At 40.2% G+C, this 17,714-nt stretch overlaps 1 protein-coding gene across 1 annotated transcript; it reads left to right on the top strand.

Moving 5' to 3' along the window:
* Positions 1-171: 171 nt before the first annotated feature.
* On the top strand, positions 172-17,412 carry mtmr6 (myotubularin related protein 6). Its single transcript, XM_074693787.1, has 15 exons — positions 172-398; positions 4,015-4,146; positions 7,182-7,344; positions 7,487-7,644; positions 10,187-10,315; positions 12,011-12,145; positions 12,260-12,392; positions 12,498-12,607; positions 12,776-12,901; positions 13,020-13,069; positions 13,191-13,284; positions 13,395-13,501; positions 15,835-15,969; positions 16,080-16,206; positions 16,749-17,412. The coding sequence occupies exons 1-15, from the start codon at positions 375-377 to the stop codon at positions 17,106-17,108; spliced, it is 1,983 nt and encodes a 660-aa protein (XP_074549888.1). The 5' UTR covers positions 172-374; the 3' UTR covers positions 17,109-17,412.
* The last annotated feature ends 302 nt before the right edge of the window (positions 17,413-17,714 follow it).

Here is a 17,714-nt window from a genome sequence, read left to right as displayed (position 1 = left end):
TAAACTGGTAATGAAACTGTCTAGGGGGTAGATGACAGATTAGATTATAACAAGAACCCTGCAAAAAGCTTCAGAATGAAAGGCTTTGTTTTGTGTTCTATGTTCTGTGGGGACAAAGCTGGGCGTGGATGAGCCATAGAAGTTCATGCTTTTACTTCGAAACTCCCACTTATATGTGTTGCCATGAATGCCGTGGACCTGACGCGGATGGAGGCGCAACATAATTGACAATAAACACATATCGTAGGTAGCCTCCGTCAAAGTAAAGCTATTTGTGAAACAGGTTAAGGTATCATTTTATCAATGATACAGTAATCACAGTAAGGTGTCGTTTAGGGCTTTGCAGTCGCTGACAGCAGTTCGGACCCGGAGAAATGGAGCATATCCGCACGCCAAAGGTAGCTAACATTTCTAGCTAATTGCAAATGGATGGGACGCAGGCAGCAGCCCGGCCTGTCATCTTGGTATTTTTGGTTATATGTGAGCATGTCAAAGTTTTTCAGGTATCAGTGTTTCGCTGGAATGTTTGTGGAATAATATAACAGCATGACGAGTTGCAGGTGTCGCCAGCAGTCTGAAGTGCCAGACGTGACGAGCATCATTGAGATGTTTGTTTTTTTCTCCGTGCAGCAGATAGCAGAGCTTCTTCTGTCTAATGCTAACACTACCCTCTTCACGCCCTGCTATTGACCGACTTAATCTTATACTATCCAACCAAATGAAAGTCCACCTGTGTGAGAGAGCACTATTCGGAGGGTTAAACCATGGACTTTAGACGACCAGCTTGTTTATTCCTCTTACCTCTACATATTCTAGTGAAATTTATGTGCAACTGTTATGATTTATGCAAAGATAGTTAAAATAATGATTTAACTGTAGAATCTACGTAAGATGCATCTTGAAAGATCTGAACCACCGTTTTTCATCATTTTATTTTAGATGAGTTTAATTTGAATCATGCACTACAGGAAATGGAGAAGTTTGCTGCTTCAGCTGCACTCTTCCTTCCTCTGAAGTAAGAATTTAGAATTACCCAACATTTAACTACAATTACATAACTTTTGTTTCATCACTGCCTGTGGTCAGATTGAAGTGAATACACCAATCCCCTTGTTGTGGAACTCACCCACAAACCCTCATTAACAGCTTTAAAACTATGATATGAAATTTTGTAACAGTCATGATTGAAAAAAAAACTCTTCATTTATCCTTCACATCTATCCTTTATTGATGTCAGTATCTTTTTCCTGACATGAGCTCAGCAAACAATTGTTAAAATGCCAAGGTGCCTCCATGACAGTGGGAAACTTGCTAATAAAACATAAACTCTTACCTGTTAGTTTGCTTGTACCTTTTAGTGTCTCTGTACTTCAGCAACTGGTATATGCTGCCAACAGAACAGGGTCTGTCTTGTTTTTATTTACTTATTATAACAATATTCTGTAATTTTTAGAAGTATAAGACTCCTCTGCACCAGAAAAACACTCTGTTTTTTGTTTTTTTTTTGAGAGAGAGAGTTTAGGTTGTGTCATTTAAACATGTTGAGGGCTTTTGATATTCAGAGAATGGGAACTTAAAGAAAAATGTGCATGCTGGATGTAGAGAGAGATTAAACATAACACAATAACATGAGCAATATTAACTGAGGGCAGAGGCCATTCGCAAACTAGTACACTGATCAAGAAAGGGTTTGCCACATTTAAACCCTGAACATAGAGATACTCCAAAAGCATTAAAATGGACAGTCATTCAAGAATCTTCATTGGTCGTCCTCAAATTAGTAACTCATATCTTCGATTTTTCCCCAGGTGCAATGCCCCTTATCACGATTCTTGCATAACAAAAATGTGTGTCGAGTAACTGTCAGGTTCATGGATAATTTGTATGGTCCACACAGCAGCCTGTGGTGTTTCTTTGGAGTGACAGTGAGACGAATGTTCCAGATGACAGGTCCTCAAAGTGCATCAGTAGTGCATTAAAGGACAGTTCATTAGTAGTGGGGTGTTTTTAAGGACGAGTCCCCACACTGTTGACACACTGTATGTCCACAGGCTCAGTGTATCCAGAAAGTATTTACCATTTGACTTTTTTTACGTTTTGTTATATGACAGCCTTATTTCAAAATAGATTAAATTCATTTTATCTTAAAATTCTACACACAATATTCCATAATGATAAAGTCAAAACTTTTTTTATTGGGAAAATGTTGCAATTTTTAGAAAAAATATGAAATACTTATACTTTTTGGATGCATTGCAAGTAGACAAAATCAAAGAGTTGTACCTGGACAACTGGTCGTCAGAAACAGAGCCACACTGGTTAATGACAAATGATATGCTTCCAAAATAATGTATTGAGTTTGTACTTTTAATGTAAAACATATAAGCTTAACTTTCATGACACGCTGTTTATCCAGGAGTAGATGTTAAAAAAATCTTTCTCTGTCTACATACTTGGCTCTAGGATTCAAAGCTTAGGTTTCATCATTTAAGGTCATTTATTATCAGAAATCTTATTTAGATCACAAATCAGACACATGCAATGGGCCTACCCAAATATATTCCTATGTCAGCATTTTTAAGTTGAAACAACAGCTTTTGTCTTCTGGCTAAGTTTGGTGTGACCTCATTGTTGAGGCTCTGGGATAATTGTGCTTTCCCAGTGATACACTGTAATATACTTGGATCAGGAGGGTGTGATTGCATGCAGACTGGGTGTGGCCTCAGTGTTTTAGGTCTTTATAGTTGTTTGCTCAAATGAAACAACAGATGAAAGCATTGTTCTTTTCCAGACATGTGTGGTATGAGTTACTATTTGAACTCATTTTTACAGTACTCTGTGGCTCAGGAATGTGTTTTCTACCTTTAAAAGACTGACTTGGGAAAAGAAGGCCTGGAATTTCAAGCAGGGGACTTAATGTTGTCATTTAAGTACTTTGAAGGAGCTTAGACTGCTTAGATAAGCTCAAATTGTCTCATGAAACTTTAATCCCTTGCAACCTTTTTTGTAAGCAACTCCTTCATTCACGCTTTAACTCCCCCCTGACCCGGCCTGTGGAGGAACCTATCCATGACGGAGATGTGTTGCGCTGGTTGCTGCGTGACAGATTCGGGATCATCCATTCTGACTGAGCAGGACAAGAAAGCTGGAACAATGGAGAGGATGTCTGAGTCAACAAGAGTGCTGCTGGTTTGATGAATCATGAATTTGGGCATAAGGCAGTCCCAGTAGACTGAAATCCTTTTGGCAACATTGAGTAGCGCTCTAGTAACAGTCAGCAGAAAGCATTAAGTCTAATTTTCAGGGATTTGAAAGGAATAAACACTGCAGACTGCACGTGTATTTCAGAAGTGTTGTAAGAATTGCAAAAGAAAAAGGGATAAACCATTATTGTTAATACAATTATTATAATTATTGATATTACTATTCGACAGATATTGTGTTTGGAAATGTGTTTTCCAGGCCTATAATATGTGTCTGTCGTAGAAAAAAACACAAGTACATTTATTCAGTAAAGTACTCCTAGATTTAAGGTTCACAGACAGTTCTGGAGCAGTGTTCTGGCTTTCAGATGTATGGAAACATGTTTTTGAGAACAAGAAAATGATGAATGCCTCTGTGTGAAGGAGTATGACCTCAGTAAATGTGTCACTGGGAGCATCAGTATGTATGTGAACAAGAGGGGTTGCAAAAACAGCCTTTACATCAGCCACTTATTAGCTGAGATGAAACAGGTTATTCAGAGCTGAAATCGCTTGTTATTCTCATTACACCGGGACTGGCAGCTGAACGTCAGGCCCAGGTGGTCAGGATTAGACGGCGTGCCAGCTGGATTTAGAGCCAAGTGCCACTTGATCATTTTCTGCCAGGTTTCATTCTCGTAAGCAAAATCCTGCCTTCTCCTCCCCAGTCAATCCTACACTTACAAACAGAACAAATGAACCTTTATCTTAACTTCACGCTGACTGCTGAATAAAGTTGATCTGCTGCTATTTTCTCTGCGTGTCTTTGCAGGTGGAACAGGTGCGACTGCTGGATCGCTTCAGCAACAAATCCACAAATGGCACACTGTACCTCACAGCGACACATCTTATCTTTGTGGAGAGCAGCTCCAACAACTCCACATCTGCAGGACAGGAGGTCTGGGTGAGTACTGCTCAGGCTGGACTGTTTCCTGACACTGTCACAGGTGTCATTCACACCAAGGCTGTTTCCCAAAGCCCAGGTACCTTGCCTTGCCTTGATCTGATGTGGGCGTGGGGTGGGCGTGGGCAGGCATCCACATCATCAGTCGCTGCCCAAGTGCTGTTCCACTGTTCATGTCCTCCAGAGGCATATGTCCTCCGTTTGGTTAGCATGTGGCTAATTGACCAAGGCTACATGGGTGTATCCTTCGCTGCCTTGCCATGGCTATAAATACCCAACATGCAACGCGCGAATCTACGAAAAAAGGAAAAAATGAAAGGCAAAGAAGCACCAGAGAGAGACGCTACAGCGGAGGCGCGCAGTAAATTCCAATTCAAATATAAGTAACAAAATACACCTCTGAAAATAACAACTTATACCATGTCCAACACTTGACTCTTTTGTGTGTCACCCACGTAACTATTATTACTGAGAAGCCGCACCTGCAGTGTCAGTAATGTGGCAATAAAAAAGCAAAAAGCGTACAAAAGTGGCAAGCCATGACAATATTTGTAGCAGCCTGAGCATACGGTCTACTCCCAGGTTTGTACAAACTTTTCAAGCAGTGTCCACAATGCAACACATGTTATGTGAGACAATGTAACTCCAATAACATATACATTTGTGACAGGAATCTGATGGTAAAAAAAATGTGCCTTTGTAGGCTGTACCATTAGCATCTCCTTTTGAGCAGAGGCAGGACATTTGCCTTGGATTGGAAGGAAGTGGCTTCGGAGGCACTGCCTTCCAAGGTAAGGCAAGGCAAGGTACCTGGGCTTTGGGAAACAGCCCAAGTGTGTTCCTCATGGGTGCAACTACAATAAATGTCCCCCTGGTTTTTCCATCACATTCATAACTATGTGAATGCATGATGCTGAGTGGTTCTAATCCAATCAGAATCTGGCATTCGACAGGCAGGTGGTCAGTGAGAAAGTGACAAGATCTATGGCTGTATATAAAATCGTCATTGCTCATCAAGTGATGCGTTTCACTGTTAAAAGAAAACAGAAGTGAATTTTGCTTGAAAATACCACCTATACATTCAAAAGAAAAGATTAGCTAAAGTTGGCAACATACTACATGATTTTAAACCAGATTTTGGGTCCAATTTGCCTCTTCAAGAAATCGAAGGAATAACCTTATTTGTCCAAACAATGTGTACTTGTTCCACAGTTTTAAAATCAGTTAAAGTTTTAAAGTCATGTAATGTTTGGCTGGTTCAACAGACATGTCCTGCTTTTCCACAGGGGGCAGCAAAAATGAAACAAACCAGAACAGACGAAGGAATTTAAAAACTGATGTTCATTTTATCAGAAATGCATTATGGGTTTACCATACCAGACAATGTTTCCAACATCTCAAAACATTTTCCCCTGCTGTTCATAACACTTTTTCTCATAACCTGCAGCTAATCTAACCCTTTCATCAAGTTCCTGTTCCACGCATCAGATAAGGCTTACAAAATTCAGTTACAGTTGGAGGTCATAACTGATATTTGAATTGCAAATGAATGCCGTAGACGGCAGTTGTACTGTTGCCTCGTCTCTCTGCAGTCACACAAAGAAGACATCGGTGTTACCACCTCAAGGAAGTGTGCAATCTAATAAAGGATGTGTGTGTGCTGTTGATGTGTTCAGCAAAAGGGGAAAAAAACATGCAAGATAGTGTGCAGAAGAAACTCAAGAGAAGTAGAGCAGAAGGGCACATGCTTTGTTTTATTGTGTCATTACTGTCAGGTTAGACTCCAGTGTGTGAGTGCAAGTGAAGCATGTGTGTTCCCCCACCCATAAGAGGGTAACAGATAACAGTGTGAGAACTGGGTTGTTGATGTGAGGCAATAATAGTTAGTAGGGCATCCTGATTCACTGATTGTCTCCTCTTCTTAATGCTACAGTGGCAGGGCAAAAATAAAAGATTACAAGGAGTTTCCAACTCATTTTGCAAGAAGAGATTCTAAATATTTTTCATAATTTCTCCATATTGTAGTACATTTTAAAATGTTTGATTATAGGTTGCATTCCTGGTTAAACATCATGTTTTGCAAAGTGTTTGCAATCGTCAGCACCATATTTTGCTATCCTGTTACATGCAGTTGTAAAAATAGCACCCTCGTATGCAGACAACCACAGCCAGTGGTCTGCAACGTAGAAAAGAAAACGTGGTTGAAAATGCTTTGTGCAGCAAATCTCCGACCACCGCCTCCTCCCCAGCAAGCTTCCTGCTCAATGTGCTGAGAAGAGGGAAAATTCTTTGTTTTGAGGCAAATTCTTTTGGAGCTTTCACTGATTTCTCCAACTGTACTCCTGTCGAAGGCCTTTTGTTGTTGATAAGTGATGTGTCCATATTTATGGAGGCACTTAAGAAGGAGTGTGTTGGTCAGAGAGGAAGACAGTGTGATAAACTGTCACTGTGCCTTATGAAATATTTAAGTGCAGTTGAGTTTCTGTCTCTTAGCAGCTGCTACAGAACATACTTTGTGTGGACTTGTGTGTGTGTTTTTGACGGTGTGCTTCAGTGATCATTACCAATGCAAATTAATGTGCATCTTTATGAATTCCTGTGGTCTGAAATCCCCGTAGAATTCAAACTGCCCTCATTAAGCATGGTGATACGCTGTTTTGTCCTTCTTGCCCTCTATACTTCAGCTACTTGAAACATTCATGAACACAGGGTGGTGTGGGGTGAACTGCACCTTTTTTTGCAATTCTGTTTAGGACATTATACCAGCTTATGAATTCTTCGTACATCCTGCCATTTGAAAGTCCTTTTTATATGTGAGCACATTCTACAAACAGACAGAATCTTTCTACTTTTGTTTCAATTGAGTGGCATAATTTTACCTTTTGAGCCTTTTACTCTGTGGCTTTTTCAACAATCATAAAGACTGAAGAAGCTCAGCTTATCATGTAATACTGTATCATCATCTGACAACAACAACCCCAAATCCATCAGACCTCTTTTTTCATGGTCCTCTCCTCTCTACTCCTCCCCTGCAGATATTGCATCACCACATAGCCTCTGTGGAGAAGCTCTCTTTGACCACCACAGGTTGTCCTCTGGTCATCCAGTGTCGTAACTTCCGGGTGGTTCATTTCGTGGTCCAGAGAGAAAGAGACTGCCACGATATTTACAGCTCACTGCTGCGTCTTCTACGACCAGGTGGGTTTGATACACTCATGCTTATCCTGTTTTCTTTCCTCCGTCTTTTTGTTATTCTTACCATAAATTTGTGCATTTATTGTCTTCAAAACCAAGTGTTACATTAAGCCTCTGTCTCTGGTGTCTTCTCCCTTTGTTGCAGTCTCCTATGAGGAGCTCTACGCATTCTCCTACAACCCCAAACAGAATGACCAACAAAGAGAGGAAGGATGGCAGCTCATAGACTTGGGGGCAGAGTTTGAGAGGATGGGCGTCCCCTGTGACCAGTGGCAGCTCACCGACGTCAACAGAAACTACAAGGTAAGAAGTGTTGTCGGGATCGTGTCGGGTTAATTGGGGGGTTTCTGAAGTGCAACATTTAAGGTACACAAAGGAAGAATTCAGATGGGTTGGAAGTGTAAGGGTTATAACATTGGTGTATCCAGTTTGAGATCCTTCCAATCGAGACGAACTGGATAAACATTTAACAGCAGTGGCGGTTGCTGGTCATTCAAGGAGGGGAAGCTGATTTTTTCCGGCCTACATCATAAATTTGTTTATTTATTTAAACGTAAATTCTACCCTTCATGCCAGCTTGCTATAGCTGGAGCTGCTACGTGAGACTACGACAGGCTCTAAGTGTGAGTGACAGGGGGAGAAGCTCTGTAGCAGTAGCTGTAGCTGCTTATTGGTGGAAAGAGAGAGAATCTTTAAACACAACGCTTGTCATTTTTAAGAAAGGTAAACTTGCTGGGGATCGATAGAGCCTCCAGATCAGTCCAGAACAACTGAATATAGAACTCAGAGAATGCTCCAGTGGAGGGTTATACTTCAAGATCGCTGACTGGCTCATTTCACTGTCAATCAAAAAGGGATTCGGCCTCAGACAGATTATCCAATCATCATGCAGAAGCCCAGCGTCCAGGCCAGCCCACTGTCCCATAGACCCCCAGAGACGCTGAGCGTCCGATGGGCGGGACAAAGCCCAGCGTTTATCCAATGACCGTCCAGTTTCCACAGTGGAACAACCCACTCGACGCTCCCCCGCTGAAGTCAGAAGACGTCCAGCGTCCGACTGTGTTAAAGCGCTGAGACGCTGCGGGGATGAATGAGAAGGAGGTGGAGCCAGTTACCTGTGATACGTAGCTGATTCTGAACAAAAGATGAAGGAATTTTAGCTCATACTTTGTCAATGAAATGTACACACAGCAGAACATATCACCACTTTTTTGGGGACATTTTAGGGGAAGCTGAGCTTCCCTTGCAGTCTTAGAGCAATCGGCAAACAGCTGTAGTCACCTTTCGGATATGTGCATGCACAGGAGGCAGAGAAATAAAACAGAAAGAAGTGTGTCCTAATTGTTATTCATTAAGCATCCTGACCAGTTAAAGCTGACAGTCATTGAACCTTTGGACTGTCCTTGTGAGCCATAAACACCATCTGCTGCAAAGATGAAGAGTTGCACAGAGTTATCGGTCACATGGTTACTGTGCAGTGAAGCCTTTTATGTGGCTCTAAGATTTCATTCTCTATTGTGTTTTATGTAAACAAAGTCAAAGTTTGCCTTCTTGGATATTGATTCATTAGGTTGTAACACACAGTTTATGACTGAGGGTGTGGTGATATATGGGAATAGTTTAATGCAGTATATTAAAGAAGCAGTTAGACATTAAAACTTGCTATGAAAACATGATAACATGTTGATATAGAGGAGGGCCCTGAAGCTTCACTGTAACACTTTGGTAATAGGAGCAGTTTTCTAAATGGGACACCCATTTTCAAAAAACAAAACCACCTTCTGTGAAGACATGATCACAGTTAGGCCTGGGACTTGTCTATAATTGGATTGTCTATAAACCATTTAATTGCACGATAAATGAAAATAAATCGATAATTTTGCCAGCCTCAATATATCCCCACATGCATGCATGTTTGTTTTCTCTCGCCTCCAAACATGCTGGATGAAAAAAGGGTTCACTTTGTGCATCGCTCTCAGCAACTGGGCGCAATTGTTTTGTAGCAGAATGAGCAGAGTGAACCCTCATCTGTCTTTCAGAATCTTTGACTCTGGTGAAAATTTAAGTTGTGAGCTTGTGAGAGGTATGAAGGTTGGGGAAGTAGTAATTAGAGAAAAAAGATGATTGAAAAGCCAAATGTCACAGCCCCAGAGTATAGATATTTATTGTATTTCATGGTTTGGAATGAAGCTGATGAAGCCTCATGGATGAGAGGAGAAACATCTTAAACTCAGTCTCAACAGTCCAGATGCCTTGGATTGAGCATTCAGAATAACTCTGACCTGGATAAGTGAGAATTGACATGGACACAGAAAGTGTAGTTTGCTTCATCACAAAAAGAAATGCTGCACTTTAATACTGTTTTTTAGGTGCAACTTTTGAATAAAAGCCCTTTTTTATTATTATTATTTTTTGTTTTAGTAGTATATTTGAAAGTTATTGGTATGCCACTTACAAAAGTAAAAAAAATTCTCATGAGAAATAAAAGTTTATAGCATTTGAAAGGGGGTGTTGCGTTTTAATGATATACTGTTATCATTATTATTATTATTATAATACTGGGTAATACATATTACTGGGTCTCAAGATAAAATTGTCAATAAAATTGTTTATCGTCAATAATTTTTAGGACACAAATTGGTCCAGCAAAGTTTGTTATCAGCCCAGGCCTAGTCACAGTTACATTATGTCATATATGCACAAAGGGTTTAAACACAAAACTAGGTTTAATAATCTTCTGTTCCACTTTCAGTACTTGTTCTCATTTTCCCAGGAGAAATCAGTCTTAGTATATGTTTGATGCAAGAATGTGTGTGACCTGTGTACTCTGTGTGTTGTGTTGCAGGTGTGTGAGACATATCCACGAGACCTATATGTTCCCATCACAGCCAGTAAGCCTATCATTGTGGGGAGCTCCAAGTTTAGAAGCAAAGGACGCTTCCCTGTTCTCACATACTTCTACCAAGAAAAGAAGGTAAACCATCATGACCTGCAGACATTGGTTCAATATACACCATTCAAGTGATGTAACAAGTGCTCCTCAGTTGGTCTGTATCTCAGCGCATTTGGGTCTTTTTTATTTTTTCAAAATCATATTGTACATAGAGATGGAAAAAAAGCGGAAGAAATTATCCACAGAAAATCTGCAAACTGCATCCTTCACTGTTTAGAAAGGGCCGAGGTGACTTGAAATAATACCCATAGTAGATTTTTCTTTATAGGGGAAAACAGTCTATTAAAAGTTATTTCAATGCCATAACACATTGGTTCCTGAGGGGAAACACTGACTGTGTTTACTTGCAGTCAGTAACCCTTACATATCGCAATATTAGCAATAACCCGGTTGCACAAGGGCCATGTAAACCCCAATAACCCTTGGGTTACTCCTTTTCTAACCCGGATATATGGTCATGTATATGCCAATCTGGATATCCCTATCGGATATCGGATAGGAACATTAATGTGTGTTCTACGCATGTTCTGTTCGCAAGGAATCTTGGTCTTCTGAGTACAGGAAGTCTGCCATGCTTCTGCTGCTGTTATTGTTGCTGCTGTTGCTGTGGTAATAATCCGAAGTGGAAATGATGCACATTGCATTATCATGTTCTTTGTGCGACAAGTTGTTGTCCAAGCATTTTTTTTTATCAACAGGAATAACACTGTTTGCTCACACATGTTGACAGGTTATTCCGAATGTTTGAGAAACCGGAATATTGACCTTAACCTCAATTTTGACTACATGGAATCATAGCAACTTACAGAGGGTGTGAAATGCCCCCACATTAAAAAAAAAAAACTGTTAATGGCATGTTTCATCCATCACTGTAAAATATTTTAAAATAATATTGAAAAAAATATTTTAATATCATGTAAATTAATTCAAGCAGAAAATGTTAGATCTCTTTTCCACATTTTTTTTTTGTTGAAGATCCCCGAGGTGGCTAAGAAAACACAGCAACATGTATCCAAAGGACATCTTATTTTCTAGTGACCAGCTAAATGTAGTATCTTATACGTTCTTTAGTTTATTTTATTTTATTTATTTTTTTTGGACAGGGTATTTCCAAGGCAAGGGGTCACAGGCTGAAAAGTTTGGGAGCCCTTGCCCTAACACAAATAGAAGTAGTAGTGTTTTTGTTTTTATCCACAAGGTGGTGCTAAATGAAGGTCATGAGGACTGAAATAAATGGGTGTGCTCTTTGTGTTATTTCAGCACCTCAGGCAAATGTCCAGGGAGTGTTTATGATAATAAATTCAAAGTTGAGTTTATGATCTCAGGCAAGGGGAAATATTGCAGGAGGTTGTTCTGTGGATTTTGGTCAATACCTTTTGTGTGAATCTGCTTGTCAGACCTTCTGGTTTATTATGTTTGCTTATAGAAATTTGGACCTCTGCAGTAGTGACCGATTGAAAGTCAAAGGATCACCGAAATGTTTAGGATTTTTGTGGTTAACTTTAAGCTTTATTGTTCAATATGATAATCCAAAGTAAGTTTACGTTACTGTAGATTTGTATGTAGTTCTGTCTGTCACCAAATTCACAATTAAAATATCTAACCTGATACAGATGTGTCATTTTAACTCCTGGATGATTTTATTGTATATTGTATACTTTGATGTTTGTTTATGTTTGTTAAACCATCCTTGTTTTGATCCATTCACCCTGACAGGCGGCAGTGTGTCGGTGCAGCCAGCCTCTCTCTGGCTTCAGTGCACGTTGCTTAGAGGATGAGAGCTTGCTGCAGGCCATAAGCAAAGCCAATCACAACAGCCGATTTGTCTACGTCATGGACACTCGGCCAAAGGTAGAACTTAACATCCTTGCTTTTATCTGATGATTGTTAAAACAGTAATGGTGTAAATGTGGTGTGAAATTACAGTTTGCTAGAAGTTTTTAATTATTATTTTCTGTCCAACAGTTGAATGCACTGGCTAACCGTGCAGCAGGTAAAGGTTATGAAAACGAGGACAACTACTCCAACATCCGCTTCCAGTTTGTTGGCATCGAGAACATCCATGTAATGAGGGCCAGTCTGCAGAAACTCCTAGAAGGTTAAACACGTTATTCGTTCTGTATGAATACAGAAGAGCCCTTCTATCTTTATTAAAATGAATTCAAGTCACTGAAGGTGAAATGACTTCCCGTGTGTCTCATAGTGATTGGGACTCGGTCTCTGTCCATGAGTGACTACCTGGTCGGACTGGAGAGCAGCGGCTGGCTGCGGCATATCAAGGCTGTAGTAGATGCAGCTGTCTTCCTCACCAAGGTCAAATATTTTTCTTCCTCTGCTACTTGATCATTTCACATTGCACTATGACATAAGTTTAAAAGTTTTTGCAAAGATAATGATGTTTTAGTGAAATCTGTTCACCCTTGACCGTCGTCAGCATCTTTTGTTGTCTTCAAAACACAATCCTTGCACCATCTTCTCCAGGCGGTGACATTGGAAGGAGCCAGCGTGTTGGTTCATTGTTCAGACGGATGGGACAGAACAGCTCAGGTCTGCTCCCTGGGTGCCCTGCTCATGGACCCTTACTACCGCACCATCAAAGGCTTTATGGTACCAAAAAACAGACTCACTGGCACATTAAAGACCTGATGAGACTTCGATCCTTTCCCTTTTTTAAGTGTGTTTTTATCTAACTCTAAATTTACTTTTCTTTGTTATTATTTCTCAGGTACTTATCGAGAAAGACTGGATCTCCTTTGGCCACAAGTTTGCAGACAGGTGAGGCAGTTTTGGAATGAGATCAGGTCTTTTTTATGTTTTACTTTAGAAACTTTTAGCAGAAAATTGATGTTTATTTCTGCTAAAATGTGTGATGATGTTTTTAAATTTGTACTTCCAGGTGTGATCAGTTGGATGGCGATCCAAAAGAGGTGTCTCCTATCTTTACTCAGTTTCTGGAGAGTGTCTGGCAGCTGACAGAGCAGTTCCCACAGGTGTGTAAGAGCATGTGAGCTAAATGATAATCTCTTACACTGAAAACCACATACAGCATCATTTTAATCACTGTCTTGTATTTATTTGCCATTGATAATCCTCCCCTCAGGCATTTGAGTTCAGCGAGTGGTTCCTGCTGCAAATTCATGAGCATGTCCACTCGTGTCAGTATGGAAACTTCTTGGGCAACAACCACAAACAAAGAGAGGAGCTGCAGTGAGTCCAACACACACTCTAATGTGTCCTCATGTGTCTATTTTTAATGCATTGAACTGCTGCCACAGGGTAGGAGTCACACAAAGTAGGGACGTCACACTTTAGGAACAGCTCTTGGCTGGATGTTTCAAGGCAACAAAAACAAATCACAGATTGGTGGAGCTGCTTTGACTACAGGGGGTGCCAAATCATCACAAACCAAAACACCTCCACAGGAGTTTTAAAATAGTCACTCCTCTTCGATTGTGGTGTAATCAAAAGGACTGAAGCCATAAAACCTGTTTGACTGCACCTGCTTCTGTTGGCACAAAGTTACCATCATCAAAAAAAAAAGAAGTCCAGGGGAAAGTTGTGTCCTTTGAGAAACACTTAACACCAATATACTGTAGATGACAGAGTTTAAAGAAATTATTTATTTATAGTAGGGCTGTCATTTTAACGCGTTAATTACATTAATTAATTGCACCGCAAATTAACGCGTTATAAAAATTAACGCAGATTACTCTGGATTCCAACCCCGCGGGGCGTTTAGAGACGCACTTATTTTCAAATGTCTGGCATTTACAAACCGCTTGTTCTACTTGGAAAAAGTGGTGTTCTTGTCAGATTTTCATATTTTCAAGGGCCCCTGAATCTGTCACACTTGATGTCAGCAACATGCTTTAAACGGGGGTGTGGGGGTGGGTGGGGGGGTGCGAGAGTGATTTTTTGGGGGACTGCCGTCCCCCCCTCGTTATTCACACGTCCTTTTTGAAAACCTGCAGAAAATCAAACAGATAAAAAACAGATAATTCTAAACTCTTTACTGCATTAAACAAGCCCTGAATGATTGATATCTGTCTTCTATTTAAATCTAAAGAATTCTTTGAAAATTTCCTTCCATCTTCCTGGTGTCATGTTTCAGCTTGGGGCTGCTCTGCACCAATGAGCTACAGTTTCTGTGTTCAGAGCATGTAAAACTGAAAATACTTCACTTTTCTTTGATCCAAGACTTGAATTAAGTGTTTAGTACATAGTTCCTCACAGTTTTTAGCCTTTAGCCCTGGTTCTCCTGACCTCATAGAAGTATAGAAGTTCATATTGCAGTGAAAATTGAGTCCACATCGAGTAAAAATGTGACAGAAGCAAAAACCGTCCTAAAAATCAGATCAGCTTATCTTAGGTGCAGGACTGTGTCGATTTTGTAAAGATAGAACCATAAAACTTTTTTCATTTGTTCCTTCTGCCTCAGGGCACCTAAAAATGTGTTGTATATATTCCCACCTTATTTTTAAAGGTTTTTAATGTCTTTTAATTTAATTTTAATGTCCTGGAATTCAAATTCTTTATTTTGGGACCTTAAGCAGATATGAGATTAAAATGCGATTAATTAGATTAATTAATTACAAATCCTGTAATTAATTAGTTGTTTTTTTTTAATCGCCTGACAGCACTAATTTATAGAGATGCAAACAATAAGCACCTTCAGAGTCCAGATAAAACCTTTTAACCAAGTCTTTACTGTCACTACATATACACTTCTGAACAAAATCTTAAGACTGGGGGAAAATTTACAAGAATTTGCACCTTGCCCTGGTTGATGGTAAGCAAAAAGAAGAAACGAGTTCAGGCACAAAAAGATAGAGAGCAGGTAAATTATTGAAAAGTTGTTTGTCTACACTGCAAAAAACCAAGATTAAAAATCCAACAAGTGTTTATGTCTTGTTTTGTGTCTGATTTTTAGAAAAAAAAATGTTTATTAGACTTGATATGAGCAGCAGTTTTCTGACAACCGCAGGAACTGTTTTGTTTTGTGGTGTTACTTTAAGAATCCTTTTGGGCGTCATGTTTGTTTGTCTTTTAACAAACTTGCTGGACTTGTTAGATCAATGAATATGACTCACTGAGTCTCATGGGAACTTTTTACTAAAAACAAGACATAAACACCTGCTTAAATTTCTTCTTATTTCCCAGGTTATCTGTTAATGTGAAGTCCTCAAACAGAAATCTGGAGTTAAATTGAATTCAAAACTCATCTTTGAGTGAAACATTAAAAAGTTTACATTCATAGTTCATACAAATCCGCAGCATATTGCATTTTTCTTTTTGATTGTCTTTTTCTTGTAACTGTATCGTGTATCTTGGTGTTTTGCCTTTTTTCTTAAGATGCTTAGGGGTCTTTCTTAATTTGGTGTTTAAGCTTTTCTAAAGTTAGTTTGGTGTCTTTGTGTTGGTCTCTTATGCTTGGTTTCTTTTTGCTTGTTTATTGAAACACTGATTTGCTCTTTGTATAAAAAGATGCCATGTGATTAAATTCATAGTTATGATTATTTTGAGTTTCATTTGTGTTCCAGGCTGAGAGAGCGGACTCACTCTCTGTGGGCTTTTCTGATGAGCGAGAAACAGAACTACCTGAATCCGTTCTACAGCCCCGCCTACGCTGAAGCAAACCCTGTGCTCACACCCTCAACTCAGCCCTACAACTTCAAGTCAGTCCAGCCCTCCTCATCTACCTGCAGCCATCACCTCATGTCAAATGTTTCCCTGCCAGTCTTTCTGGAAAGTCAAAGGTGTTTTTGTGTCTCTGTGTGCCAACAAGGTTCTGGAGGAACATGTACCACCAGTTTGATCGCTCCATGCACCCGCGCCAGTCCATCCTCAAAACTGTTCTGACTCTCAGAGAGAATAGCTCCAAGGCTGAGAGCATGCTGCAAACACTGGAGACTGTGAGTTTACATTCTCACACTCACACTGTTAAAGATGGGTAAAGAAAACATGTGAATGCATCATTACAGTGAAGTTCTCAAACACAAAACCCACCCTCCCAACGAATGATGAGTTGAATCTTCATTTTTTTTAAACTGAATAGAAATCTAATATTTTCTAACGCTGTGGAGTCGAGATTTATGGGATTTGCCGGGTGTGCTTAATTAACTGCCAAAAGCTAAGAGCTGCCATTGTTACAGTCTAAAAATGAAAACTTATTATAATCCGACGTCTTATGTTTATTGTATTGTGTGAAAAACAGAGTTGGTTTTCTGGTGATATTGTGGAAACAAATGAAGGGGGAAAGAACCATTGTTTTGAGATAATGATGTGATTATCTTGTTTTCCTGAGATGAGTTTTGCAATTAACAAAACCTTATCAGAGTCAATTCAGCTATTAACAATGATTGTATGTAATTGAGTGCATGAGGATTTTTGAATGACATTTTGTGAAATCCTAAGCCGACATTTCTCTGTTCTCTTTCCTCCACCCTCCATCCAGCGGCTCCAGCAGCTCGGTGTGACCCCTGTTGTGACCTCTGACCCCCCTGCACCGCCTCCCACCAGAGATCAGCGCTCAAGCACCCTCCCGCCACGTCCCAACTCCCTCATTCTCGGAGCGCCTGTCAACCACAAAGAAGTGCAGCGACAGGAGGAGGACAACGACGACGACGAGCAGGAGGAAGTGGGCGAGGAGGCCACAGAAAGCTTCGACACAGAGCGGACAGTAGAGGGCAGCAGCGGCACCGAGAGCAGAAAGCAGAGCTACGGAGAGCTGGACGGGACATACAGCGGCGAGTTGGCCAAAGAGGAGCCAGCTGTTGTCAGCCTGGAGTTCGGAGTGGCACGCATGACCTGCTGAGACCAAACTGGGGGATTGTTGGATACTGAGGGACGAGAGGGGTCTACTGAGAGTGTATGCGCGTGTTGAGGGGAAGCTGTTGCTCTGTGTGATAATGTGCTGATTAGGCAATGGCCCTGAATGGGCCGAGTGGATGAAACTGTATGTGTGTATAGTGTCAATGTTTATGGGAAGCCTCATCATAATGTCATGAAATGCACCTATAGGTAAATGCTTGTTTTTTTATGAATGTTGAAAGCACTATAAAGAATAATGAATAGAGTAAGAGAATAAATTCATCTCCAACAAACGTGTCCTTTTTTGTTCCAATGGCCTAAATATCCTGACAACACATTATGTATCAACATCAAAACTCACAAAAAATCACTTACTTTGGCACTGAAACTATTCCATGTCAACACAAGGCTACAATCCAGGATAATCTGAATGTTTTGCATGTTTTGAGCTGATTTTGCTTCAATTTGACTGATTGAAAAAAAGCATCAAATCCTACATCATTAAAGATAATCTGACAGAGGGAATCATGCTGAACCTAAGCATGTGTGCTCTCCTGAGTGTATATAAAGACGTTCATTTCTGAAGAGTCACTTAACAATTCCTGTCACA

This window comes from Halichoeres trimaculatus, unplaced genomic scaffold, assembly GCF_033239565.1.
Source record: "Halichoeres trimaculatus isolate MK-OKI-2021-1 unplaced genomic scaffold, fHalTri1.1 fHalTri1_scaffold_18, whole genome shotgun sequence".
In the NCBI taxonomy this organism is placed as follows: domain Eukaryota; kingdom Metazoa; phylum Chordata; class Actinopteri; order Labriformes; family Labridae; genus Halichoeres; species Halichoeres trimaculatus.
This window is presented reverse-complemented; position numbering and strand designations above follow the sequence as displayed.